Source organism: Balearica regulorum, chromosome Z (genome assembly GCF_011004875.1).
Source record: "Balearica regulorum gibbericeps isolate bBalReg1 chromosome Z, bBalReg1.pri, whole genome shotgun sequence".
Classification (NCBI taxonomy): domain Eukaryota; kingdom Metazoa; phylum Chordata; class Aves; order Gruiformes; family Gruidae; genus Balearica; species Balearica regulorum.
This window is the reverse complement of record NC_046220.1, coordinates 42,537,653-42,563,888: the sequence shown is the minus strand read 5'-3', so window position 1 is coordinate 42,563,888 and position 26,236 is coordinate 42,537,653. Positions and strand designations below refer to the sequence as shown.

At 40.1% G+C, this 26,236-nt stretch overlaps 1 protein-coding gene across 2 annotated transcripts in view; it reads left to right on the top strand.

Annotated features, from left to right (window-relative positions):
* The window catches only part of NTRK2 (neurotrophic receptor tyrosine kinase 2), a 206,027-nt gene that overhangs the window by 55,186 nt on the left and 124,605 nt on the right, over nucleotides 1–26,236 (top strand). Inside the window, exons 10-12 of one of the 2 annotated variants that reach the window (XM_075739975.1) lie at nucleotides 3,366–3,466; nucleotides 4,345–4,444; nucleotides 25,464–25,535. In XM_075739975.1, coding sequence (XP_075596090.1) covers nucleotides 3,366–3,466; nucleotides 4,345–4,444; nucleotides 25,464–25,535 — 273 coding nt within the window. The remainder of the gene's footprint in view (nucleotides 1–3,365; nucleotides 3,467–4,344; nucleotides 4,445–25,463; nucleotides 25,536–26,236) is intronic. The other variant, XM_075739976.1, reaches the window with a different exon arrangement.

Sequence of the window (26,236 nt, the reverse complement as noted above, 5' to 3'; positions counted from 1 at the left end):
AGCGGGGTAACCCGGAGGCCCATGGGCAGCCACGGCCTCAGGCATTGGGCACTACCCTGGGGCTGAGGCCAGGCCAGGGCCCGCAGGTGGGGCGGGCTCAGCAGGACCCATTTTTGGCCAGGCCCAGGCTGTGAGGGAGGAGATGAAGACAGAGGCGACGGAGGGCAGGGGACCCCAGCCTTGAGTACCCCTCTGTGCAGAGAAAAGCCCTTCAGGGTGGATTCCCTCTCTCCCTTGGGAATTGACCTTCTGTGTCCTGTGCTCCACGTGAGGTGATTTCGAAATGTTTTCTGTTAAGTGTTTTGAGCACACAACAGGAAACAGAACTGATGAGGTCACAGCAGGCTGCGTGATGTCGTGTTTGCCGAGGGGAATCCCAGCAGCTGCACTGGGCACAGCGCAGGTGCAAAGCAGTCGCTAGTGCCTCCCTCTCACCTCTGTGGCACCTCTCTGAAAAGGCAGAAGTATGTCCTGGCCCTGTCTGGGAAGTAACTGAGAGAATTAAAGGGACTCACCCAGGGCTGAGCAGGAAACCAAATGCAAATCCAGCTTCTTTGGCTCTGAGTTCATGTCTTCGTGCCACACTGCTGCTTCTAACATGGTGGTGAACACGAGAGTGCCAACATAGAATCATAGAATGGTTTGGGTTGGAAGGGACCTTAAAGATCATCTAGTTCCAACCCCCCTGCCATGGGCAGGGACACCCTCCACTAGACTACGTTGCCCAAAGCCTCATCCAACCTGGTCTTAAACACTTTCAGGGATGGGGCATCCACAACCTCCACAACATGCCCCATATCACCCAAGCCCCCCAGGAGACTGTGCAGTGACACCCCCCTCTTTCCCCCCTGCCCCATGCTGGTGTGACGGTGCTGTTGTCTGTATCCCAGCTGCCATGCACCTTGTTTGTAAAATGGCTGCAAAATGCTGCCCAGCCCTAGCTGCGATTCACCGCAGTTGGTGTAGTCACAGGTGGCTGTGTGAGGTACACAGCACTGGAGAACCTGGCCCTGAAGCGATCGGAGTCCCACATAGCGTGAGTCAAGAGGCGTGACCCTGTCTGTATCAGAGTGCTCAGTGTCTATGTCAGAATTTCATAGTGAAGTGAACAGGAATTTAACTCAGAATCGCCCGGTTTTGGCTGGATAGCTGTTGCACGTGTTTTTCTTGCCTGGCTCACGCGTTTCAAGAGGCTTTGAAGATCTGGCACCAGTTCAAATGCAAGTGCTTCATACAGCTGGGAATGGCAACGTAACACCAGCGTACCGATGTGGCCTACTTTAGCTCTTGCCCATTTTAATATAAAAGTGCATTCAGAGGATTCACAGACCAGACCTGAATCACTCTGCATAGTTCTTGTTAGTCCTGCAGGGTGTGATTTCCTGTAGCTTAGTACAGATGTGAGCACAAACAGAACTGCAAATAGCATCAGCTTTTGCCCACCGCTATATACAGGTAAAATTAAAAGCAAAAAAATTTCCCTCTTGGAAGTTTGTGTTACAGAGCCAGAGCAGTGAAGGCTCTAAATGTTTGTTTTATATATTGGTCTAATAAAGCTACTGTAAATAAATACAGAGTTGGTCAAAACTCTCTTTGTGAAGATTTTCCCATTAATTGCAAAGGAAGCCCAATCTTGTAAGCTGAGATAGTTGTTATAAAGTGGATTCTGCCTGCAAATGAAGGAAGCAGAAGTCACCCCTTTGCTGTGGCAAAGCGTGTAGTCATGGTGGCGGATGGTCTACACAGCACCTTGTCCAAGTGTCCAGGTGAGCCAAGCAGGCAGGGTTTGTGCTGCCTGGAGCAGGGAGTGCTGTTTGTTTGCCTCTTGCTACTGTTCTGACCTTGCTGCATAGGAAGCTATAAGCATAGTGATGCAGTGCTGAGTCGGACAATTCAAATGGTAAAAGACATGGGAAATTAAATTTTGTTTCTCATGAAAGCTCTGTATACTTAATATGTATTTTGGTTTGAAAGATGCATGCATGGTGTAGAGCCAAAATAGACTGAGCTGATTAGACAACTTACTGTACTGACTGTAGCACTGGTGCCAGGGATAGCTGCGTAGCTTCATATACCAAAAAATCTGCACCCTGCTGAGTGCTTTGCAGAAAGCAAATGTGTTTGTGCATGCATGAAGATCAAAAGCCCAGTGCAGCTTGTTGCTAGCATTGCTCTCCTAGTTCTCCAAAACGGCCCTGGGAGCTAAAGAAGATAAACTCTACTGAGGCACAGGCACTCCCTGCCCTTGCTTGGCATCAGCTTTGCAGTTGCAAGGGTTCCTGCCCCTGTAGTTAGTAAGAGCTATGCCTCTGTGCTCTGCTTTTTCAGCTTCACAGTTAAAATTTCATGTGACAGCTTGTGGCACTGATTTTAATCAAAGCGTATAAAGAAATATGCAGTTAATTGCAAATTTAAATTACAATGCTGGAGGTGCATTTTGTAATCGATGCAGTTATTACCCTTGTTTGTTTCTTTCATCTGCACACATTATAGTCATAAAATTGAAATGTTAGGTATATTTCCAGATGTAATCATAAAATATGCATTTATTTTATTTTAATGCACATTTCTCTAAGGTCATATGTATATTATTTAATTCTTTTTATCCCATTTGAATAATTTGACAGGAAATCATGGACTGTAAATATCTGTGCTTCATTTTAAAATAATCGTAAATAATTAAGCCATGTTCATTCTTTTTGATGGTTCTGGATTCACCCTGCAGACCTATCAGTGGAATTATTTTGATAAATCAAATTTCTTCATACCATCTCAGGCACTTAATTTTTTAAAAATTTACCTGTATGACAGTTTATGATGCTAGACTGTAACCTCTGTGCACACAACAGTATTTGTTATTGTTTTTTAAATGAAGAAAAACAGCTGTTTCACATTTGATAGTAATAAACTATCTTGCTAAAAAACCCATCTGCCAAGTTCATCTCAGCTAAACAAAAGTCCCCAAGCTGATTTCTAACTGTCCTATATTTGGCTGAATACAAGGCTGGAGAAGTTCAGTATAGAGGGCAGTCTTTCATTTTTAATGGGAAGTCAGAAGCACATAAAAATAGCTTTATGGATGGAGTTCTTTAACTCTACTTTTTCCAGTAGAGATACACATTATGGTGTAGATTGCTTCTCTTTTCAAGTGTATCAGTCACAACACATCTGTTCGATTATCTACCACAGGGATCCCGCCCAAAAATGTTCCAACTACACTAGCAATTATGTATTGGGTCCAAAGAGCTCAGAGTCCTGAGAGCTGTTAGTGGCCTTACTGTCTTAGAAAGCAGAAATAGTAAAGACAACCCTTTCGCCACTAAGGTTACAAAATTATAAAAGCAATCTTTTTTTCCTTTCCTAAGAGTATGAAACCACGCCTAATGATCTTGGAGACACCACAAATAACAGTAATCAAATCACTTCTACAGATGTTTCCAACAAGGAGAATGAAGATAGCATCACTGTAAGTATATACATTGTTTCCTGATCTGTAATCTTGGCGGAATTTCTGCCTATAGAACTCACAGAACTGTGGAGATTGTAATAGGACTCTGAGCTACCAGAACACCAGAGCTATTACTGTGTTGTGAATTTGCAATAGATTTTAGTGTAAGTAGATGAATTGGTAGGCCTTTTGCTTTGCTGCCTTGCCTCTCATGCTCTCCTGAACTGAATTGTTGGAAACAGGTAGCAGTGGTTGATATTGCAGCCTCCCTGCATCAGTGACTCCGTAAAGCAGCTGACAGTGGAGAGCGTGTACGTGTTCATGAAGCAGAGAACGGACTGTGAGTTGGGACACTGTGCTGAAAAATTGGGAGGATCCCAGTCTTGTCTCGTCTGGTAACAGTTGGTTGGAAGGGACCTCTGCAAATCCTCCGGTCCTCCTGCTTAAAGTGGGGCCACCGTGGTTGCTCAGGGTTGTGTGCACTCCGGTTTTGGTATCTCCTGGGGTGGAGACTCCACAGCCCCTCTGGGCAATCTGTACCAGTCTACAACTACCCTCACAGTAAATTTTTTTTTCCTATGTGCTTTTCTTACATGTTTTCTTGTAACGTGCCACTCTGCTGAAAGGGAAAGGGGTGATGTGCACTCCCTACCACCTGCCTTGAATGTGTAGGATGTTGAAAAGTTGTTCTCAGAGGTGTCTGAATCTCTGTTCTCTGCAGGATGGAAGAAACCTCAACAAGTGGCTGTTTTCTGTACTCTTTGATCTGAGTGCAGATGTTTCTCAGTTAAAATGAATCTCCTTACGTAACTGGGTTAATTTGATTGTATGCTGAGTGTCTTTGAAGGTAGTTCATGAGAACAAAACAAGCATATCTGTCTGTGTCCTCTTTTTAGGTGTATGTTGTGGTGGGAATTGCAGCACTGGTGTGTACTGGTTTAGTCATAATGCTCGTTATTCTGAAGTTTGGAAGACACTCTAAGTTTGGGATGAAAGGTAAGCGGGGTTGTTTTTTCTGCATTCCAGAATTACTGTGGGTTGTTATGAGCTGACACTATAGGCTTTTGCACTGAGAGCAGTCAAAATAACTAGGCTTAAGGGCCATCACATTTAGTGTTTCGATTATTCATCAGGTAAGTAAGGGCAGAGGGAGATGTCAACAGAGTGTAGAATTTTGGATCAGACTCTTCCACTTCTCTTTTTTTTTCTTATGACAAAACCCATTTCTCTCCTTTCTGCTGCAGGGCCCTCTGGGACACTTCCTGGAGTAGAATATTACTTGAGTCAGTGTAGGTAGGAAGAAGATACAAAATGAAATTTATTCTGATATGAGTTTGATTACAACAATTTGATGAGAATCTATGCTGTATGTAAGAGGTACTTCAGACCATACTACAATGTCACGTTAAGGTGATAGATTCCAGGTGAAACAATGGCAAGAGTGGAAGATGCATTTCCAGTGAATCCTGTCATACTGGTGCTTTCTGACAGATGCATTTTCTTGAGCTTCTGTTTGTATCTTGGGAAGTAGCAGCTGGAGAGAATGACAGGTGCTTATGCCCCTGTGGAAGGGGGAAATCTCAGCCTTTCTATTCATTCATTTATTTATTTTACAGCTAGATGGAGGTATATTTAACACAGAGGTACTTGCAACAACTCCATTACCATATAATTTAGTGATATCATCATTCTGTCTCTGGGTGTATGGGTAAAATTGTATTTTAAAAACAAAAGAGAAAAAGAAACAAACACTTACTGTCTTGCTGTGAGGACTAGAAGGTGCTTGCTTTACTGTGTGCTAAAGGAGATGAGCTTTTGTTTTTAAGATGTGTAGAGGAGGATGTGTGGAGGGTGGGGTAAGTAATCTTTTGGTAGGCTCCCATTAACTGCGTGTCCTTCCTATCAGCAGTGCCGATGACATCGTACCACATGGATGTATATTTTGGTAACCCTTACTTGCTCTTGAGAAGTGCTCTTTTCAAAGATAGCTACTGTATAATTTGTGGTTCTATATTCTGTTTAAGAGGAGAGTTCCTGGAACATGAGATTTGAGCAGAGCAGAAATGTAGTTGGTGCAGATTAGCTTGCTGGGATGGTAACCTTTTCTCTCACCTCCTTCTAATATGACATTGTCTCTGCTCTTTGGGGTAGCTTTAAAAAGGGACAGTCATTGTGAAATATCGTAATAGCAACAAGGAGCCAGCAGGATAGAGCTGCAGAGTTTTGGCCAAAGACTAGAAAAAACTTTCAGCGACTGAACAAGATTTTATTTGTGTATGAAGCTTTCTGAATTGCATTTAGAGAGCTGAAGTAGGTGGAAGCTAAATGAGAGCAATGATGAGAAATGTCTGATGTTAGCTTTTCAAATGATTGCTAGTTTTTTTCAAAATTTGCATTAAATATTTCAACACAACATTAGTGGAGGAACTAGGAAGTAAACTCTACCCTGAGGGAGAATGCGCAAAGTTGCATTTTGTGCAGTAACATGTTAAGTTACCTTCCAGGAAGCTCCTGTGTTGATGTTTTTTAGTATCATCAGGTACAACTTTTCTCACAGAAGTAATGCTCTTGCCTAATCAGTAAGTTTGACCTCAGTAGTTTTTTGTTGCAGAATTGTCTCTGTAGATGATATTTTAGTAAGGATACACTTTTGGGGAAACGAGTACGTGAAATTATGAAGAGGCAGCAACCTCTCATATATGATGTTTATTTTATTCTTTAAATTTGACCAGTGATGGTCAGGAAGATCAGTAAAATGAGTTCACAGTTCTGGTACACTCCTTCAAAAACTAAGCACAGGCATGATATGTGTGGTAATGGTGAAATGTCACTCTGAGTTACAAATAATTCTTGTATGTTTCATTAGAAAGGAGTGACCTTCAGTTAACCCTGAAGTGAACCTCAAACTTTGCCTTCACATCTGAGCTTCACAGTCTGGATCTATCCATAGTCCAAAGTTCCAGAAACGTTCTCTTCATTTATCATCATCAGTATCATTGAATTTATATAAAGCAATGTTTAAAGACTTGAGATTACAACACCAAATCGATATGTAATGCCCAGACAAATAATAAAATATTACCTGCTTTGAAAAGCCTGCAGCATAAGTATATATTGAGAATTCATAAATGAAGGTAAACAACCTGGGGTATTTGAGCATGAGGAAAATAAGGCAAAGGTGAGGAGAAATTTTTTGCAGTCAGTATTGATCAGTACAATACATTCAAAATGTGTATCTTGGAAATTTTGAATAAAAGGATCAAGCCAGCTACCTGTGAATTCCTTGAGTCATCTGCCATTGAATTCAGCGACAGCACAATTAGTCCCAACTTAGCGTACAGACATTGTACTATAGTTGGTGGTTTAGTAAACAGTAGGGAAGTGGGAAGAAGTAAAATATCCAGATTGCCATTGAAAATATTTATAAAACAAGATAAAAATAATCTTCTTTTCAAATCTTCCCCAAAATATGAATGAATATTTTGCATTCGTAACAAGGAACTTCCTGATTTACATCAGGCAGAAATGCACAAAAAGCTGTGCTTCATTTTTCTGTTATCTTGTGAGAACACAACGTGGTCACCTCACACACCTGTCATTAAACGTCTCCCCACCCTTTTTCAGCAAGCAGTTTGGAAAAAAATAGAATAGTCACTCAGTAACTGGAGCAGTCAAACTGGCACTCAATGGTATTTTTCATGTAACTGTATACATGGAAAAAATGTTCCGCTGATAATCGGAAAAAGAGATGTGTAAATAGGCAATCAACACTATGTGTCCCGAGGAAATGTCTTTATGTAAGGGATGAAATTTTCACCCTGTTTGGGTTCACAGCAGGCATCTCCAGCTTCCTGAAGACATTGTTTTATGCATCATATTTTTAAATGTCAGTTTATCTCATCTTTTGCATGGGTATCATCTGCCCGCTTCTTAGACTGTGCCCTTGCTGAGTCCTTCTGCACTTAAAGAGCTGGAGTATGGGACTGACAGTGATAGCGTCTCCAGAAAGAGATGCAGAGTGGGCAGTTAGTTGTGTCTGATCTATGCTGCATCAGAACTGCCTGTACCTGGAAGCACTGCATGTGCTGAAGAGCCACAGAAACTGCCACCAAGCTCACATGACCCCATTGTCTTCTTTCCACTACTGTACTGAGCAGAAAAGAGTCCAGTTTATGTGGTAGGGAGCACCGGGTCCTCTGGGAGCTTCAGGTACTTTGGCAGTACTGATCAGTCTCTTACTCAGATCTGTTGAAGAGCTGTATAAAAACAACTTACCCTATCTTTTGGCTTCTCTCTTCATTTTGTGTATTTAAGTTGAGGGGACAACTTGGGATATGTTCATTTCAGTCAGTTACCTTTCCAAATTCTAGTCATAGAATGTTTTTGCAGATGGAGAGGACAAGCAAAGCACTTGTTTACCACCAGTAACAAAAACATTTTGTTCGTGATGTTTTCGATTCTGGTTGAAGTTGGGTTGCACCATACAAAGCAATTGTTTTAATTCTTGCCTTGCTTCTTTTCACTCTGTCTTTTAGAGCTAGGGGAAATAGCAGATTCTGATGATAAACTTCAGGGACAGTATTAGTACAGAACTGGTCTGTGATCTGTGCTAGAAGAGACTTAAAATAGGGTTAGTGCAAAAAACCAATACTGTTCTTTCTACTCTGTGGATAAGCTCTCATGTTGTGCTAGACTTCCAGACTTCCATTGCAAAATTCATCAGAGTAACTGGTGAAGCATAATTCTCCTTATTTCTCTGCTTGTGTACATTTTAAACACCTTCTTATATAGGGTCTGTTGATACCAGCTTTGTGTGAAAAGCTGCTTTTGGTTGCTTGAATCTGGAGGTGAGGTTTTTAGACCCTTGCAAGATGCTGCAGCATAAATGGTGAAAGGTTCAGTTAGTTCTTCAATGTATTAGTTAAGATTTGTGGGTTGCTCTTATGAAACACCTTGGCTTGCTTGCTTGCTGGAGGATGTGAAAGTGCTTATGGTGGGAATTCACTGAAGGCTGCCAAGACAGCTCTTACCATTTTGTATATATTTCTAACTCCACCTAACTAGCTTATGAAACTGAAAAATAACAAGGGAACTGAAGTAGAGAGGACAGGGGATGGTTTTTGAACTCCCTGAGAGGATTTGTGGAAGAATAATTCTGGTCCTGTTTCATTCTACCTCCTGTGTTGAAAAATAAATGTAAATAAACAACTACTTGCAGCATAACCAATATTTTTTCTTCTCAGTATATTGGTTTTACTTGTAAACTCTTCTTACATTTTGAGCTTTCATCCAAAATACAGTACAGAAGAGGGCAGCTTAGAACTTGTCTTCAGTTGCAGTATGTTTTTTAGTTGTCTTACAGTATTTTAGTTGGAGTAAGAGACACAGTACAACTGCATGATAAAAGCCTCCTTAGAAAGAAATATTGTTGTTCTGACACAATACATCCATGATGACGTTAAAGCCTTTAACCCTCATTTACCCAAGTAATCGTATTTACATGGCTTTAAATACACTGCTGTCCAGGTAAGAGTGGAGTCCTTTACTGTTCTGTCTCTACCATGACCATTTATTGAGGCTTTTGCATATTCTTTTGGATGTAGCTTTAGAACCAGCAGGAAAAATCTTTTCTGTCTTATTTGTCTGTAAGCATATAACAAATGGTCATTGTATTCTCTGCTTTGATACATTTTACTTGACTCCATGTTGTTGTGGGACAGGGGGTGATTGCAAGGTACTTCAAAACAAACCCTGCTTCATTCACATTAGTTGTGAATTGAAGAGTTCAAATTTTGGAGAGTCTAGATGACTCTAAGCAAGTTGTTTGAAGTAGCTGAGAAAAGAGAGAGTTGTACTGTTTATTATTAACTTGTGCTTATTATTAACATTTCTTGCCTAAGCAATTGGGTTGCTTATAGACTAGGAGAAGAATGACATGCACTTAGAATAGAAGAAATTTTATTCCTATTAATTCTAAACTGACTACAAAATAAAAACTTTGCATCTTCAGCAAAGACCTGCAGTTTGACAAATGCGATCTAACGTTCAAATTGGTCTGCAATAATCTGCAGTAAGGGCTTCCTGGACAGTTTTGCTTTGTTTGCCAGAAAATTAAGAAGATCAGTTTGTAGCTTGGAAACTCACTTACTGCTTGACCTTCATCAAGTCACTGAAATCCTGAATGTTTTGAGTTTCCATTTGTACCTATAGAATTGATTTTGTGCTGTGTTGTACCTACCCAAATGCTGATTCTGTGGGCGTTGATCTTTTAATGTCTTTAGAACATTTCATTATTTAGTCAATGAGCAGAATATAAAAGAGGGATTAATTCATGTGAGTCAGTGTTGTAAGGTAAGATGCAGAAAAAAATGAATGTGCTCAAATCTGCAGTATTTTTAGTGAGTAGACGTGTAAAGGCAATGATGATATTGCTCATCTGAACCACACACAAGAAGCTATTTTTATTGTTTGACATTGGCATTCCAGTCCCTGCAGTCATGGGCAGATCATACATATTGTCTGTCTCAGCTGCATCACTTTTATAATGGGGGGTAGTAATATTTACTTATCACATGAACGTTTGGAAGATAGAGTTGTTAATGCTTTTAAGTACCTTACTCTGAAGAAGCAAGTTGCTGTAACTACTTGAAAAAGTGAGAGTTCTTGTGAACTAATCTGTGAAAGTAATTTTGTGTAAAGGATTTTACAAAGATCTTAAACTATTTAAACCACCATTCTCTTGTGTTCCAATAAAGAAAGGAAGTGTATCTTAAAGCATTGTTTTGGGGCCATGTCACCCTATCAGAACATACTGTTAGGCATTTCTAGCTTTCCATTGTTATTGTTTCCATTGTTTCTGTCTGCTACTAGTTTTCCTGAGTCTGATTTTAAAGTGCAAGATAGAAGAGAGGAATGCAGCTCTGATTCTGTAGTAGGAACAAGCCAGTGGATGACACGGTCCATATATAACAAAGGATTTAGGGACACATCTCAAATCTGAAGCTGGGAAATATTTAATGATGAGATGGTGCATTTGACTATGATCTCCTTTGGCTGCAAAAATCAAATTCAGTTGTAATGACTGAGGCAGAAAAAGAATGACTAACTGCTTGAGAGCTTTACATGATTAGGACTACTATACTGCTGGATATTATGAACACAGGAAAGTTATATGAGGCCTCATATCTGTTACTAGTAAAAATATATGGAAAGCAAGCGTAAACAAGTACCTGTTGTATTCCACCACAACCCCCCCAAAAAAAATAAAATAAATACAAGTAGGTGATGGGATGAAGGAGTGCACATGTATGTGGGGTGTGTGAAGTGAGATGAACTGGAGATCTAGGGAGTTGGAGAGTAGAGGACAGCTTAGAGACAAAATGAAAGGAGGCTGAAGAGAAATGAGACTAATAATAGATGCAGTGGAAATGAGGAGAACTGAAAATCATAGTTGCCAGGTTTCTACCTTGATATGGGCCAAGGCTTATAGGAATAGCACAGTTGCTGTATCAAGGTAGTGGCGGAAGAGTCAGTCTTAAAGGTGTAAACTGCAGAGACCCAATCCTGTGTTCAGTCGACATCCACATTTGCTTCACAAGTCTTTATTTTACAGAGCCTAGAGTTTCTCCTTTAGTTTCTTATGTGCAAAAGGTGAACACTTAGCTGCTTTTATATGAACTTTTGCCCATATGCAGGTCATGCTGTTTTGGGAATGCATTAGTTAGGCAAATTGTGGTTTAGCCTGTGAAGAATTTTAGAGAGAAATGAGACTGGACATAGGAGGAAATATGAGGACAAGAGGAATGGGAGGTGGGAGAGAAGGTGGGTCATAATAATTAAATGTTTACTTATAATCAGAGTGAGATCATGTACAAAGATAGGTTGGAAGAAGTATTCAGAAGCGGGAAGTGAATGGGAAGAAAGAAAAGGAGCAATGAATAGCAAAACCAGCCTGTGGTGGTGGTGGTGGTTGTTGTTGTTATTATCATCATCATCACCATTATTATTATTATTTATTTTTAGAGTGGCCCCAGTTCTCACCATTTACTTCAAAATACTTATGTGCTTGGTTGTGATTGCCATTTGAGGAAATGTTGAGATGATGATAGAAAACCAGATGCTAAAAACCAAGCAGTTCTTAAACAACATAGGTGGGAATATGAATAGTAGAAAAATAGAAGGTAGTCCTCATAGAGATGAGGTCCATTATATAATCTTCAGCTAGGAAAAAGGCTAATACCGAAGGGGCTGCCAGCAGAGGGGCTGTTAGATGTTGCTTCTGGATGCTGGTACAGCTTGTACCGACTTGCCAGAGAACAGCTAACAGCTAAGGCTGGCAGGGCCTCTGAGAGTGTCTAGTGCAAGCCCCTGCTCAAAGCAGGGTGGGCTTCTGCAGATTGCTTAGGGCTGTGGCAAGCTAGGGTTGAATATCTTCAAGGATGGAGGAGACTCCACAACCTCTCTGAGAAATGTATGCCAGTGTTCAATCACCCTTACAATATATTTTTTTCCTTATGTTTAAATTAAATTTAATCTATTTCAGCTTGTGCCCATTGCTGCTTGTCCTGTCACTGGACATGTTGACTCAGGCTGCAGAAGAACAAAAATGGGTTCATAAAGGTGGCATGTGGACAAAGACACTTTCTTAGCTTTTATGTGTTGCCTCTGAATACTGCCTTAATTGTGAAGACAGGGAAATGCCGAAAGGTTATAATAGACTGCATGCTATTTACAGTACTACAATATCTTTTTCAGGGAAATTATTTGGCTCAGGTATGTGAGTCTCAGTTGAATAACACTGCTGGGGCTTACCAAGTATATGTTGCTTAGGGCTTTGCTCCACTGCTTTTACAATACCTGTTGGATTTTATGTGAGTTTCCTTCCGTTTGCTTTCAAAGACTGATGTAGGATCCCTCCTCTGATTGAGTTGCATTGATTTCTGTTAAAGACTCTGAAGTTCAAACTCCCCTCCCCCCCCCTTTTTTTTCCCTCTGAGCTTGGGACAAACCTTGTGTTTGTCCTGAATAGTAAATAATACAATTACTCTGCTTCATAAAGTTCTGTTTTTAAATGCCTGGCTATGTTAGCTACGTAGCAATTCTGTTAGCAGATGCTGAGATCTTGGAGTGCCCTTTTTTGTTTTGTTCCTGTAAAAGCATTCAGTATTGAATTTTGCACAACAGGGGAAGATTCACCATGGGCTCAGAGCCTGGCAGGCACAGACCGCTGTGCTGTATCTCTCCTCACAGCTGTTGTCATTCTGCCTCCTGCAGTGGAGCTGTGTCTTAAAGTAGCATGGACAGAATCACCAAAAATGAAGACTCATTTAAGTATGTTCCAGGAAAATGTATGTGTCTAAAAAAGTCCCACAAATGAAAACTGTTCAGAGATTGAATATGATTTTTAAAGTTTTCTAATGCTTATTTGAATTTTCCCCAAACAGGAAAACTGCGTGTTCTTTCTTACCTGGTTTTGCAAAAACACGTCAACAGCTTTTATCAACAGCTTCCTTTAATGCGTCTAAAGATGCCTTTGTTTTGGTTATACAGACTCATGGCATTACACTCTTTGGATCTGAATATTTGGAAAAAGCATCAAGGATAGATTTTTTTGCCAGGTTCATGGCGTTTCTTCTTTCAGAATGAACAAGAAGTGTTGAAAAACCATTGTTGTAGCAATGCTGTTGCTACTTAGGAGGAAATAAGGAAGTACAGAAGTTTACAGGGAGTAAGAAAAATTAAGACAAAAGGTAGGCAATCTGCTTGAATATCTAGTAAAAGGAACACTTTAGGTTTTATTTTAGTTCTGGGCAAAAATTCAAGTAAGATTGTTTTATTTGAATGAATGGGTCCTTTTTATATCTCTGTGTCACACAAACACACTGATGCATGTTTATTGTCTCCTAGGACATCACACAAACACACTGATGCATGTTTATTGTCTCCCAGGATATCCATAACCTGGGAGCAGCTTTGTATATTAGCTGTTGATGCAGCCCCACCACTGCAGCCCATGAATTCCCCAAGGTGTTTTCTTTACGGGTAGCTGAACACACCTTTTCCAAGTGACTCGTAGCTGTTCTGTTGTTCTCTTCCTGGAGATAATGTGCCTCCCCAGTGTTTCCTCACTGGTGTAATGTAAGTGTGCCTCTCTGCCTCACAGTGGCCACTGTTTTAGCCTTTCACATTTTTTTACTTAAAACATTAAGGCTATATTCAGTCCTCAGCCTGGATGATAATCCAGTGTAAGGATCAGAATATATTATAAATAATGCCTTTTTTCCCCATAAATGAGTGAAAAGGTGAAATAGGAATGGTCCTCTCTGTTTCAAAGTAACTTTTTGTGCTGCCCTCAGTGCCCGTTTTCTCCTAACACCTGTTCTGTATCCTACATAAAAATTGGAACTGGCTTTTTAAGCAAGAGTCTCTCATTCTTCTTTTTTGTTCTCTGCCCTGTTTTGTCCCATTTAATGCTGTTCATTTTGCCAGTACCAGAAACCAGGAAGAACTGATGGCACTTCCAGTATTGAAATGAGAAACCAGATCTAGCAAAATGAGATCAACCTTCTTTCCTTGAGATTTTTTTACAAAAATTAAGGCGAGGTTGAGAATCTTTCTGGTTTGTTCTGTTCGATAATTTTGGAGCTCCTTAAAAAAGGTAGTGGATGAGAGCAATGTAACAGGGTCTTTTATAATGAAGTAAAATGGACAAACTATTTAGTAACTACTATTTTTTCTAGATCAGTTTTATTTTTAGTGTTAAAGGTTATTGCCACTGTTTCTTCAACTGCCCAGTGTAGCCGAATGCCCGGGAGCACAAGGTGGAGTAATGCTACCATGCAAGAAGTATTTCTACAACACCTTTCATGTGTCCCCTGATAGATGACAATTTGTCGTGAAGCTTCATTTCTCCCTGGCAGTTTGGCCAGTGAGTCTGACTATGGTCCTCCCCCCTCTACCAGCCCATTTCCTTCTTGCCTTCTCTGAGCATTGATGGTATGATAATAGAGGGCTGGCATGTCTGAGAACTCAGGTCTTTTCCCTCAGGTCGATTTTGGATTTTAAATGCGTCAATCTCATGGAGTAACAGGAGAGAAGAAGATAACCTGCAGTTATGGCACAATCTCTGCACTGCCGCAACTCCCCCACAGCTGGAGGAGTTAATTCATAACCCTTGTGAGGAGTGCCAGTGTTCATGGATTTGCCTCCACATTTGACAGGGCCAGCCCCAACAAGGAGACATGGCCTATATGGCCTTGTAAAGTAGGAGAAATTTTAACTTTGGTTCTGTTTGGAAGATGTTTTGGGTAATTCAAACTTGGAGAGGAACACTCCTTAAAAATTAGTGAATTGAGTCACAATAACCCTTTGTTTCACCTGGGAGCACTCAGGCACGGGAGCTGGTGGCCACTGCTGAAATGTTTGTCCCCAAAGGGCTTCCAAGAAAGGTTTGTGATCTAATATCTCTATGTTTGTGCCCATTCAAAAAGTTGCATTTCTGTGATTTGTAGAACTAGACACCAGCAGAAATGTACCTCACAGAAATATTCCTTTTTCAGCAATAGTGTCTGAACCAGAATTTCTTGACATCCCTTAATATTTTTGTAGAGGGCCATTGCCATGTTCCCACCCATGACCTCTAGAGCTGCACTGTCATCTGTCCTTTCCCTGTGGCACATGGGGATATGTACTAACATACTAAAAGCAGCCCATGTTTTAGGTCTTCAGCTGACTCTGATGCAGTTGCTCATTTGTTGATTGTCTCCCACACTCTAGCTACCTGAGGGTCAAATTAAAACTGGCGGTCAAATTCTGTGTTTGTGGCTACCGCCAGCTAAATATTTCTGCCCATTGCCATACTCTGTGAGGTTCCCTGTGAGCTCTTACGGCCCTCAGTTACTTTGGAGAGCAGTAGATAGCCTCTCCTGCTACGTGCTTTTTCTGTGCTTCTTAGTGCCAGCTTGCCAGCCAGGCAGGTATTGTAACTGCTTCACATGGTGCCTGAAGCTTGTGCATTGCAGCAGCGCTTGGCAATGGCCTCTCACTGCATGCTCCAGGCAAACGTCAATGCAGGCTAGTCTGCTGCCATCAGAAGAAGTCATGCAACCTGCCAGTGGCACAGTAAGCCCCAGGTGCCCTGTGGGTGAACCAGGTGAAAGGCACAGGGCCTGTTCCCTGCCCAGAGGCTGTGAGTTTGATTGGTACAGCTATTAAGCATGACGATATCACCTCGGGCACATGAAATCTTTGGGCTGCAAAGGTATTCTGGATAAATGTGACTACGTGCTTGCTCTGTGCTTACGTGATCCTTTGGGTAGATACTTTCGGTCTCTGTCAGAGGCAGGGCAATAGATGCTCATTTGGTTCAACCAACATGGCTGTTCTTGCATTCTATGCCGGCTACACACAAGAAGGCTGTCACAGGAGAGAAAGTTTCCTTCTCTCTGTTTCTCAGAGAAACTGAGGACTGTTTATGCTTTCAGGCTGTTCGACCATACTGTCCTGAGGCCACAAAGAGACTTGGATAGTTTGAACCCCTGCTTTTCCCTTTGGTGTGGTACGGCAGTTCCCGAGCTCAGATCAGAGTCTATATGTGTTCCTGCTGGAAATGTCTATCCAGTTGCATGGTTCAGGCATTTGGCCCAAATGTGACAAATTTGAATTATGAAAAGTTGATATTCCTGAGGAAGGGATGAGATTGTCTTATTCTGCCTTCCTGTACCTTCCTTCTGGGGCAGAAATGCTGATGATGCCTGTGACAGCTGTGGGCCGACAGTTGTACGCTTGTGGTGCCAAAGGGAGAGGAAATCCTACCTTGTATTTGGTGTCTTTATGCAATTGGGTGTGACCCATCTGTGTACTTTGAAAAATGTTCATGCCACAATAAAAATTCACTATTAATCTCAATGGCATCACCTAGCATTTCAGTGCTTAGGTGCTGCAGTGATGGTAACTTTGGCAAACTTTGACTTGCTCCCAGCAGCCAGGACAGCATTTTTGCTAAGTACAACCTGTGCTTCTACAAAGAGGTGCTTTGATTGCATAAGGTATAAAGCTGAGCACTGTTCTCACTGACCACTACCTGTACAAAAACGATGTTCATGTGTGCTGTTGCGTACACCAGCTGGCCTTAGAACAGTGATCTGTTTGCCACTGAACTCCCATACTTTGTGCACACTAAAATAATTCCTGTCATTTATTACTTTCTTTTAAGTACAAGGCATAGAGCTTTTGAGATTTTCCCAGTGCATCTTCCAGCTGTCCTAACTCCCAAGTTTACTTACATTTTAATTAGAATAGCTAGTTAGATACCCTGTCTTTTTCCAACTCATTCCATTGCAGCTGATTACTTATAACCTTTCTCCTCTGTTACAGTCCTGAAAATGCATTCAAGACAGTGAGCAATATTATGCAAATGCTTTAATTGAAATGTTTTCTTCCAGTTCAACAATTTGGTCACCAGTTTGTTTTGCTTCAGTGTGAGGGGAAAAAAAAGAACTTCAGCTACAGTGGAGGCTTCAGAATTCAGTGTTTATTTCTGTTACCTTGTCAAAGAGCTGTCTCAATTTTTAAAACTGAAGTAGTGTCCTTGCTAAGTAGGGGGATTTTGAAAAGGGGACGAGGAAGTGGGCTGCATAGAATGGATTGTTGGTATCTAAAGATGTTGGTATGCTGATGGCATCCTTCATTTAAAAAAAAAAAAAAAAGGTCAGTGAGCCTGACTCTTTTTTTACACAATGGCCCCCTTTATACTACCCTGCCAGTAAAAGAATGTAGATGGGAATTGGACTTACTTAGATTGATGTGGGTTAGTATTTCTTTGGGGAGAGAAGTACAACAGGCAGAGGTCCTGCGGTTGGCTGTGTCAGCTTCTATGTGCATCTAGGAAAGTATAGTAACATGGGAAACTAAATCCTCCCAGAGAATAGGTGGAACCTAATCTTAGCCTTTAGCTCCTTGATTAACCTTGGCACTGTAACACATTGGGCTCTGGATGAGGGAGGCATCTGAGAGTGGTTCTTAAATAGCTTCTTAAAGAGGGGATGAAATATCAATGTTTTGCTGGAATAATGCTTCCAGCTGAGGTGGCAGGAGTTAAAGGTATCAGAAAAGAACCCCAGCTAATAAGGTCTCTCCTGAATCTGCTCTGGACAAGATATGGACCAGACCCAATTCTCCTAGGTGAGACTTCGCTACAAAAAGGTTATGGAAGAGGGAGTTTAAGGAACTGAAATTGCAGAGGGTGCACTTGGCTGCACTTCAAATGTACCTGACTGCATTGTCTGGTGTGTATGCAGCACAAAAAAGGTACAGCAAAAAGTATTTTGCTGATGCCAGTAAGAAAACTGCATGCGTCTGGGGTCCTCAACATAATAAGGACATGGAGCTGTTGGAGCAAGTCCAGTGGAGGGCCACAAAGGTGATCAGAGGGCTGGAGCACCTCTCCTGTGAGGACAGGCTGAGAGAGTTGGGGTTTTTCAGACTGGAGAAGAGAAGGCTCCAGTGAGACCTTAGAGCCGCCTTCCAGTACCTAAAGGAGGCCTACAAAAAAAGCTGGAGAGGGACTTTTTACAAGGGCAGGTAATGATAGGACAAAGGGGAATGGGTTTAAGCTGAAGGAGGGTAGATTTAGATTAGATACAGGAAGAAATTCTTCACTATGAGAGTGGTGAGACACTGGAACAGGTTGCCCAGAGAAGCTGTGGATGCCCCATGCCTGGAATTGTTCAAGGCCAGGTTGGATGAGGCTTTGAGCAACCTGGTCTAGTGGAGGGTATCCCTTCCCATGGCAGGGGGGTTGGAACTAGATGATCTTAAGGTCCCTTCCAACCCAAACCATTCTATGATTCTATGAATCTGAGACTGACTGTGAGGAATTAAAGGACAGTTTTGTAAATGAGTGTAGTGTGTGGCAGTTTGGATTGAACAAATAGCTCTGAACCATGAGTCATGCAAAACTCTTAGCACAGAAGGTGAATGATATCTTATGTAAGGGTAATAGGAAATACGGTCATGGATCAGGACTACACTAAGTAAGGTCTTGGATGCAGACCAGGGAGATCGTAGCCAGAGGGCTGATAGTCCAAGAATAAGAACAGATGAACCTCTTGCAATTCATTCAGTGAGCTGAATGAGAAATACAGGTAATAGTTTGAGAGACAAATGGGGATTACACTTTTTTAAAGAAAAGGTAAGATCAAAGCCTGCCTTCATTGCAGGAGAAGATGGGCTAAGTGAGAAGTGATAGAGAAGAGCAAGGGATGGATGAAAAAAGAGGTAAGGGAAACTGGGATGGGACATCTTCTGGTCCAAGTGAGAAGACTAGAAGAGGTAAGTAGGGTATTTCTTAAACTGTGATAGGGAAAAAGGAAAAGGTTGTAGAATAGTTAGGGAAAACATTGTCGTATAACTAAGTAAAAGCAAGCTAAAGAAGGCAAAAATCGCACCCGTTTCCAGTTTTGTACTGGAAGGATTGGTAATATTCTGAGTAGAAGGAGAAGAGTGGGAAGGGATTAAGATAGGAGCCCAAAGTTGTGGAGAAGTTGCTAGCATTGAAGATGCAATAGTTAATTATGATGACAAAGGTGGGTAGTGTAATTTCTTGTCCATCTGGGGGAGGTCCCAACCTGACTTTGAAAGGATGGCCCCTGATGTCATGGAGAGGAGTAAAGAAATCAGTGGGAAAGTGAATGAAGAAAAGAATGAATTGGTAACCCTATCTGATGAAAGCAAGAGAAAAGGCAGTGAGGGGGGAGAATTCAGACCTGTGGAATATCAGCTCTGATGAACTCTGATGAGGTGAGAGAAAGGCCAGATGATGTGTCCCAGAACAACATTGTAAAAGTTTGTTGTAGGTCGGGCCAGTATTGAGAATGCATCATTTACAGGTATCTTGCAAAGGTTGCCAGACCTACTCCAGTCACCATAGCTGGGCCAGGAGCTGCTGTGAGCTCTGTAAAAGCTGGGTGAAAGCTTGGGAAGCTGGTTTTTCTCTCCCTCTAACTGCTGCCAACCTGAAATCAAGCTCTTGCAGTCAGTGAAACTGTATGGTTGTGAGGCTGGTTTGTTAGTGTGGAATTTGATACCAGAAGGTGTGTGTGTTTTGAAATAACATCATGGGACCAGAGGAAGAAATCTGTGCTTCTGTTGTGAGAGATGTTCTGCTCCTTAGCTAATAACAGTGTCCTGCAGTCACTTGTCTTTTGTGGTGCCCTTCACTGAGTCCACATAGTCGTGAATTCCACTGTACCTTTTTAAGAAAACAAAATGAAAAAGAAAAAAAGAAAATATTTAAACTGCAACTTGGAATGAACCAAGGCCATACCAGTGACACTGAAAATCAGACAGCCAGGGCCAAGAAATGTGCTTCTTGTGCCACAGCCACTACAGGATCAAAAAAGGTAGAAAGATTAGAAAGCTTATTTTGCAAAACTCTGTACAGTGGCACTCAGCCTGGCCCCTAACCAGGACACTTCTGTTGTCAAAGCTTTACTTAATCTAACCTGTGCTATTCACATGTGGTTGCAAGATTGAATGTGAACACATCAAAGAATACAGTAATAAATGGAAGCAGCAGGGAGACTTTCTCTGGATATTTCAAGAAATACAGTGAATTTTAGTGTTTGCAGTATGTACAATAAAAATAATGAAAAAAAAAAAAAAAAAAGAGGCCTCTCCCACCCACCACGTGCAAATAATTGTGTACACAGAAGCAGCCAATTAGAACTGTAGACCAGCTCTGTTAAATCAGAAGGATAGCTAGTTGTGTCATGGTGATTGATGCTGCAGGGTTCAGGCAGCAGTGAGACTAAACATCTCTGCCCTACCCTGGCTGCCACATCCTATTGCTTTTTTCAGCGCTGGAAACACCACTGATGGAAATAGGAGTTACCTGTCAGTGTAGAAAAAGCACTGTGATAGACTCCACAGAATGTACATTTGTAGCGTGCATGGAAGAGGAGAATTTTGCCCTTGGCCTGTAAATTACAGACTTATGCATAGGACTGTAGGCAGCTCATTTTAAAAAAATCATTACAGGTCCTCTTTCATGTTAGGTGGCTCTAGTAATTATAGCCAAGATTGTAATTTTTTTTTAACAGAGGAATGTTCCACTGCATTTTATTCCTCCTTGATTTTGTATAAAGTCTGGAGAAGAGCCATGGAACTGAACACAACTACATAACCAAAAGTGGGAAGGTTTGTAACTCTTTGAAATGTAAAGGGAACAAGATATTTAATGATGGTCTTCTGATTTGGAATATTCTTTTTCTCTTTTTATCAAAAAGAATTAATTCATAGGGCTTACAAGGCCTTGGGTGTGGCATTTAGATAGATTTGTCCAGTTCAAGGCACTGAAACACCTTCAGTGTTCAGTTCATTACTTGTATCTTACGGAACAGACAATGGTAGAGGGAAAATGTAAACTGGATAGTAACATTATGAATGATTCTTTTCTTCTTGTATAGCATCGTGTAATTCCTGATGTAAAGCTGCCCATCACCAGATTCTTTATAAATTTACTGTGCAGTCATACTGCAGTTTTGGGTTAACACTGAAGACGCATTGGTTTCTGGTTTTGTTATAACGTAGGTTTGCACATTGTCCTTCACGTGCAGTCTGTCTTTCTCTCTTACTTAAATGAGTGTCCTTATGACTGACTACCTCGCTTGTTCCTTACCTATGATCTTTTAATCTTGTTTGGATGTCTTTTCACTAGCATACAAAAACGTAAATTTTCATAGTGAGCAAAGTTTAGGGCAAAATGGATAACCTCCTTTTGAGTGTGATTTTGCTGTATAGAATTTTTAATCACCTATATGCTTTGTATAAGATAATGGTTAGCATCTTATTTTATTACATAAATTCAGTAATCATTAAGTATAGAAGCAGCACTGTTACTCTAGTGGTTTTTCATGTCCTATTACTATAGAAGGTACGTGTATTTAATTCTAGTAGTAGTAATTCTTACCTTTGTCAACATTACCATATTGTCCTTGAAAAACAGGGTATTTCTAAGGAAGATTTCTAATCTCTAGACAGTGGAAATACTGGTAATTAAATAGGCAATTGAAGGGAAATTAATCCCATGGATTTTTTTAAAATGGCCAGCATCCTACACACGTGAACTCACTGTCTTTGACAGCACTAGGCACTCCTTTGTGCAGATACAGCCTATAGACTTCTGCCAATGCACTGCTGTGTGACAGGGTGGATAGAAGTTGTTGCATTTGTTCCTTCCTGTAGTGGATGGTAAACAGAAAAATCTTTTCATATTTGCACCTTGTTGGTATACCTTTCTTTGTTGAGTAGCACGTCTCTGAGAGGCACTATCTACAGTCAATGATCACTTGGCGCTTTGATGGTTTTCTTCAAGTTCTCTTGGTTTGATCGCATTTAAAAAATAATAGCGTAATAATTTTCCAATCTTTTAACATGTTGATTTGTTTACTAAAGGCATTTCAAAATCAGAGAAGCAGTCCTATAACCTAAATTATGGCTTCTCTGTAGAAATCCCTTAATAGTTAAAGAATGATTTGCAGTAGGACTGCTAGATGAGCCAAGACTGAAGGACGACACTTTCTTTGTGTTGCAGTAAGTAGCGCGGTAGCTGGACCTACCCAAAGAAAAGCTGTTGGAAAGAATTTGTAGGAAAGGAGACTTAGAAGAAAAAACTGAAGAATGTATTGAGGAAGGAAAACTCACTAAGAAGGAAGATCTAGTGATATGTAAGATAAATAAGGAGAAAATTATCATACATCTCCCTTTGTCTCATCTAACGGTTGGCTTTCTACTCCCTGTTTCCACTTCTACATTGCTTTAGAGGTACTCAGTACAAAACAGCAGTTACTTGGATTTTCCACAAATTATAACTGTTCATATAAATTTAATTTCTTTCTTTTTTTTTTTAAAAAAAAAACCCAACCACCTTCTCACTCTTTAGGGGCAAATGGATAGTCCTGATAGAAAGTATGCTCAAAGGACTTTCAGTCCTAGGAAGAATCCAGAGACTGGAAAATCATAATCTGCATCAGTGGGTACTAATGAAAGCCTCGGTAGTGGCACAGCCAATCAATAGCATATTTAGTTGCTAATGTGAGCAAATAAACACACACATATATATGTATATTTAAAAATATATATAACATATATGTTGTTATATATTACGTAAAATACACAGAAAGTAACACCTTTGAGTTGTTGCCTAGAGGTACTTCATGTTGTCTTGAATCAATTTGCAGTTTCTTTTCACGAATAGTTTGTAAATGTGCTGATTTTGAGGAAGCTTGAAGAAAGATCTACTTGGATACCTAAAAAACTGGAGTTAGGAGCATGCTGTGGGAGCTCATTAATGATTCAGGATGGTTGGTGTCAGTTTCCCCTCCTTCCTTTCACAAGGCAAAATCCAATCAATAGTTTTCCTTCAAGGTCACAACTGCTGCCTGGTCTCTGTCCTTCTCACAACCCTTGCCCAACCATATGAGGTTTTTTGGAGGATTTAATTACCAATTTAATCGAGGTTGTCATCAATATCTCTTAACAAAGTCAGACTCAGAAAGCAAGCCATATTATTTATTACAGGCGAGGGCTCTGCCCTGATCCAAGTACAGGGGTGCTGTGTTGTAAATGGCTTCATGTCAGTCATGAAAGAGGCTTTTCCACTCCCTTTATGGACAGGAAAGCTGTAAAACTGTGGTACAGCATATCTCAGATATTTGATTTTGCCAGATTTGTAAAATAGAGTTGAGAAAATTAAATTTCTGTCTTTGTGAGGGAAAGGATGTTTCCACTGGATGGGCAATGATACTTCTTAATGTGTTTTGTCAATTTGTTTTCCAGAACTGCAAGAGAAAAGTGTATTTAAAAAAATATTGATAGGTTTTTTGTGTACATTGGGTACATTTTTTCCTTTTATTTAGAAATTGGTTCAATGTAGACTAAGTAAACTTGTTACATACTCAATAACTAACCTCACTTCCTGAAGTTACATTGTAAATCCCAAGGGGAATACCAGATTAGTGTTTTAATCGCAGGAAAAGAAACAATGTTCCTCTAATGGGGGTGGAAACCTTTGTCCCTGTAAAATAGCTTTCCTGTTTTGAGAAATGTCATAAGCAGTCACTCACAAATACAGAAGAATAACTTAATATCTTAATATCTTTTGTTTGGAATCCTGGTAGAGTATTCTCTCAGCCAAGCACTTTCTTCCTGAACAGGCTGCTAAAATAAAGGTTTGATGCTTTGTCAAGAGGCAAGCGAGGCTGCCTATCCTTACTTACATGCTTCAGTTTTCATATAGGCATCATACTGCTGAACAGGGTCTGCTTTTTTAAATTTAAATTGTATAGTTTAAAATTTATATTTAAGATCTGTTAACTTGAGTAAAATGAGCTGGATGTATTTGTAGGAGCTAAAAAAGTTGGTCCAGTATAATTTTTTTATGTTGGCTAAAAAATAATTAAATTTAGGGTATCATTTCTTCCTTTTCCTGCTTTTTTGGAAAATCTGGACAGGGTAAAGGTCTGAAGTCATGACAGAATTTGGATTTATCATAATAATTTCAGGAGCATGATCCTGGAGGTCAGCTTTATTGTAGAATATTATGAACCCAGTTAATCATGCTTGTTGAACACAATGGATTAAAATTTGCTGTGGGTCGTAATCCCTAATCAGTCAATGAATGTTCACAGTTCACTTTGCTCGTTCTACTGACATCGTACTTAATATGGCTCAAATCAGTTTTATATGTATTCTATTGATTTTATGCTGTTCATGAAATGCTAGTAATAGAAAATCTATTTCTGTTGCTTTTTTGTGTAGAACTAGTACCTTAATGTTAGTATAATTTCCAAGGGAAAAGCTGTTCAGTGACTCATGTGAAATATGTTGGAGGGAATTTGTATGTACATATATATAAATGTGCAGCTACACAAATTTTCAAGCGGTATAATTTAAGTGGATGATTTAAGTTGAGCCCTGCCATTTGGCTGAGGTTTGCTCTTATTTTTTTTTATTTTTAGACGTTTGTCCCTATATTGAATTCATAATGTATGTCTAGGTCTGCTGGCCACAGATTTGTTGCCTTTGCAAGTGAAATTAATTTTTTCATGTTGTAAATAATGCTTAGCACTGATAGTCTGAAAACTCAGGACAGAGAGGCTTGAATTTGCAAATGTTTTGTTTACATTCATTCTGATGCCTCATGCTGAACTACCTTGGACTAGAACAGGAGGAGACGTGGAAACCTGTTGTTTTGCTGCATTCATACCTCCTGCCTTACAGGAAGCAGCGAGGGAACACCAGGGTCTCTGGCACAACAGACAGCAACTTGCGGAAGCTTTAGGCAGTGCAAGCTGGTTAGAGATTAATTTCAGTCCTGGGAATAAGGAGTAGGGCCAGGTGTTGAACAAGCTATTTTGATGTTAGGTCTTCTGAGGATTCTTTAATGCAGTGAATTACTGACTTGGCTGTTACTGAGTTGAGTTTTTGTCTGTATATGATCCCCAACAAAAGCAAAAGTTCCAGACAAAACCCATAAACCCCAAGCAAAAAAAGTGCTCCGTGCAGTATGACTAAGTATTGATCCTTAACTTCAGTGGGGGCTATCTGTACATTAAGTTCGTCTTTGCAAGCCAAGGATCTACACCAAGAAGAATTTGGTCAGTGACCGAAGAATATCTCCTCACTGCTTATCATAAAGCATGATATTAATTTTTTTTCATAAATATTTTTAAGCCATGCATATTTCTATAGCTCTAAAACACATGTACAATCTGGTAGAGTCCAGTCCAAAAAATATTAGTTAATATTAGCCCTCCTCATGGTACAGATTGTTAACTGTGAAAAATGTGAACTGGGAACAATCTAGAAGTATCACAATGGATGTTTTCTCTCCTGCAGAGTAGGATGGAAAATAAAGCAATTGGTGAAGAAATAAAAATATAAAAAAAAGAGTAGAATTGGCAATAGCGAACCAAACCCTTGACAATTGCATTAATGGTAATGCATTCCATTCCAGTTCATGGTGAAGTAAAAGGAGTTGGTCTGGTAGATCAAATATGGCTTTCATTGCAAGACTTCGACAATGAAGGTGAGATGATAAAGCTATTCAGACTCCTAACCTATAAAGAGCAAAGACTATATTGTTTTCAAATATACATGGTGAATTTACAGAATTATTTATTCTAAGAACAGATGTAATTTTATATTACTACGTTTGTTTTCATTTATATTTCTGGGATGTATCTATCCTATTATGTATATGTACATTATACTTTTTTGGTTGAAAAAATATATATGCAGTCAAAATAATTAATGATGCATGTTAGGTTCCCTTATGAATCTGGGAAATTCTTTTTATGTAAATGTCAGGACTTTGAATATGGTTTGAAAGGAATTTTACTGAAATATTGATAAATTGGTATGGACTAAGTAACAGTGTGAGAAGGTAACTTGCTGTCTTGTTTTACTTATTACAAGTACCTTGTGAAGCAATTGGTAAGAATCCATTTGGTGTAAGCAAACCCAGCTGTATATGTAGGGAAAAGTACCAAATATCATGTTTAGACTAGTGCCTTTAGATGAATGGATTTGGGGGATTTTTTGGTGGGTGGTTTTTTTTTTGTTTTTAAGTTTGCTAACATGTTTTCAATCATCAACTTATTCTCCAGTCCAGAAAAGAATAAAATCACAAGAGCCCTCAAGTACCTGTTAATACTTTTTTCAGACAGAATGTCAAAAATTGCTTTCTGTTCCGTCAATATTGATTCATGGCACCAAGTCTAAATAATT